The sequence below is a fragment of the Electrophorus electricus genome, chromosome 22, assembly GCF_013358815.1.
Source record: "Electrophorus electricus isolate fEleEle1 chromosome 22, fEleEle1.pri, whole genome shotgun sequence".
Classification (NCBI taxonomy): Eukaryota; Metazoa; Chordata; class Actinopteri; order Gymnotiformes; family Gymnotidae; genus Electrophorus; species Electrophorus electricus.
The window spans coordinates 4,652,433-4,654,932 of record NC_049556.1 but is presented as its reverse complement, the minus strand read 5'-3'; the positions used below and the strand labels follow the sequence as shown (position 1 = coordinate 4,654,932).

Here is a 2,500-nt window from a genome sequence, read left to right as displayed (position 1 = left end):
AGCTGACCAATCATCTCCCTTGTAGTGCCAAGGTAAGCCCCTCCCACAGCCCCTCCCACCAGCTCCTCCCACTGAGACAGAGGCAGCAGAAGGCCACTCAGGTGGAGGAGAGTGCAGGTAACTGAGCGCACGTCTAACCTCATCCGTTGACTCTAAGCTGAAGACACCCAGCTCTAACCAAGATCTCGTCCCTAGCAGTGAATCTTTTTGTAGTTTACCGGTTGCAGGTTTTTCAAACCTCAGGACCTTGAGTTTGTCTCTTACACAACCTGACAAAGCTGTCTGTCTGTCTGTTTGCCTCAGACCTTAACATTGCTCAAACAACTTCCTGGTTTTGTTTTCTGTTTTGTTTTTATATATATATATATATATATATATAATTGTGTGTGTGTGTGTGTGTGTGTGTGTATAATATTTAATGGATGTCCACATCCATACACTTTAGTCTGTGCACATTTGTTTGATGTGCAATCTGTTACTGTGGCATGAGCTTAGAATGAGACTGAAATGAGACCTTCTTTCCTAATTGGATTTGCACGTTTAACGGTGCTGAAATAGCCTGGCCAGGCTTCTGTTCACATTTCCATTACTGAGCTGGTGTCCAGAGCCTTTCTGCTAGCACGTTAGACAGATTCCTGTCCAAGAGACCGTACTGAAAAGAGCTGTTCGGGTGTTTTCAAGATCAGCACCTGTGTGTATCGTTAATGTCAGATGGAAACACACTGGTAATACATGGACAGGTATCTTTAACTGTGGCTACTTGTCTTTCCTCTGTCTGTGTGTGTGTGTGTGTGTGTGTGTGTGTGTGTGTGTGTGTGTGTGTGTGTGTGTGTGTGTGTGTGTGTGTGTGTGTGTGCATATGCATGTGCGTAGAGTTCAGGAACAGGTCAAGCTCTCTCTCTCGTATGGACGAACACGGTCCTGGATCCCGGCTGGCCTGGTTGGAGAGGAGACAGAGGTAAGAGAGGTCATAGTTCACTGGGCATTCCTGCTGCCCTCTCAACTCTGTAGCACACCTGGTAGCGCAGGTAGCATGAGGCGCTTCCTGTTTTAACATTTAAAATCGTGGGTTCGATTCCGAGTGTGAACCCTTTTTGAGGTCTACACTGAAACATTTATATTTATTTATTTGTGGTCGATAATGGGTCGACAAAGTGATCAAATTGTTAAGTGTATTGATTAAATAAATAGAGAATACTTTTGAAACGTAGGACATTAGGTTTATTCTACTAGTATTAACATTCCTCTCATTTATGGTCAAAATCTCTCATTTCTCACCATTCAGCTGAATAGTCATAAATCTTCTGTCATACAGTATCATAAATTTTCTGGAACATTATTCTGTGAGCCACTAAATGCTCTTTGTTGGTGTATGCAGGGGCATAACGCAATGAGAACGGTTTTAGTTGTGACGCGTGCTTTCCTTGGGTTCTTACCCCAAACATCTCGTGGCGTGCTACCTACCCCACTTCTGCGTAACGGCCGTAACATTGCGGGAAAAAACCCAAAAGCATGCCGACACACTCACTGTGCCTCATGTCCTTTCACACGCACGGGAGGAGATCGTCGGACGTGTCCAGAAACGCGCCGTTCGGCAAGGGCCCGCGTCAGGAGTCGCGGCACGAAAAGGTCGCGATGCGTTTTCTGCACGTGGAAAACCTGCTGACGCGTCCGTAATGGTGTTTTTGCGTCAATATTAACGCTGTGTGTTTGGAAGTGTTGAAGGGCCTTCTCTTTCTCTCTGTCTCTCCTCCTCTTCCTCCCAGACCCCTGTCCCAGATGGAGACGGACTGGGAGCGTCTGTGCGGTGACAGCGTCAGCCTGGCCCGCTCCATCAGCAAAGACAGTTTGGCCTCCAACGTCATTCCCGTCACGCCTCAACACCAACGCACCGACGGCCAGCCCCTCCGTCGCCGGCCGTGCGCCAACGATAGCGACGACCAGGAGGAGGAGCCCGCGGCTGTTCTCGGCCCCGGGGGCGGGGCCGGCTCGAGGGAGCCCCGCCCCGAGAGCTTCTTCTTGGAGCCTCTGCAGCCGGCCGTGCTGCGGCCGAACAAGGAGAAAACGTGGGACGTGAGTAAGAGGGAGGAGAGCGGAGAGGGCCAGGGTCCGAGGTGGAGGGGCGGGATCACGCCCACGGCGCACGCGGCAGCCTCTGGCCCGGGCTCGGGCTTCTTCCTGCACGGCGGCGGCCAGGCGGACGGAGCCACGGACTCCGAGGAGGAGGAAGACGTGGAGGACAGCGAGTTCGCCCAGGCCCCGAGGCGGAGGGGCGGCGCCCCGGGCGAGGAGGAGTCGGCCAAGCTGCTGGAGGACGGGTGGGGGCGGGAACGCCAGGACAAGGAGGACGGCAGTGGGCGCTCCAGCCCGTGCCTCAGCACGCCCTCGCAGGCCAGCAGCGCCTCGGCCGGCGCGGGGCGAGTCACCAGCTTCGCCGAGCGCCGGCTGCACCGCGGCGGGAGCTCCTGCAGCTCGCAGGCCACCACGCCGGATGGCTCGG

The 2,500-nt window shown here is 53.6% G+C and overlaps 1 protein-coding gene across 5 annotated transcripts in view; it reads left to right on the top strand.

Annotated features, from left to right (window-relative positions):
- Window positions 1–2,500, top strand: part of camsap1a (calmodulin regulated spectrin-associated protein 1a) — a 19,298-nt gene that overhangs the window by 7,116 nt on the left and 9,682 nt on the right. For all 5 annotated transcript variants that reach the window (XM_035521697.1, XM_035521695.1, XM_035521693.1 and 2 more), the window contains 3 exons: window positions 26–117; window positions 874–958; window positions 1,767–2,500. The exon at window positions 1,767–2,500 is cut by the window's right edge and continues 1,001 nt beyond it. In XM_035521697.1, coding sequence (XP_035377590.1) covers window positions 26–117; window positions 874–958; window positions 1,767–2,500 — 911 coding nt within the window. The remainder of the gene's footprint in view (window positions 1–25; window positions 118–873; window positions 959–1,766) is intronic.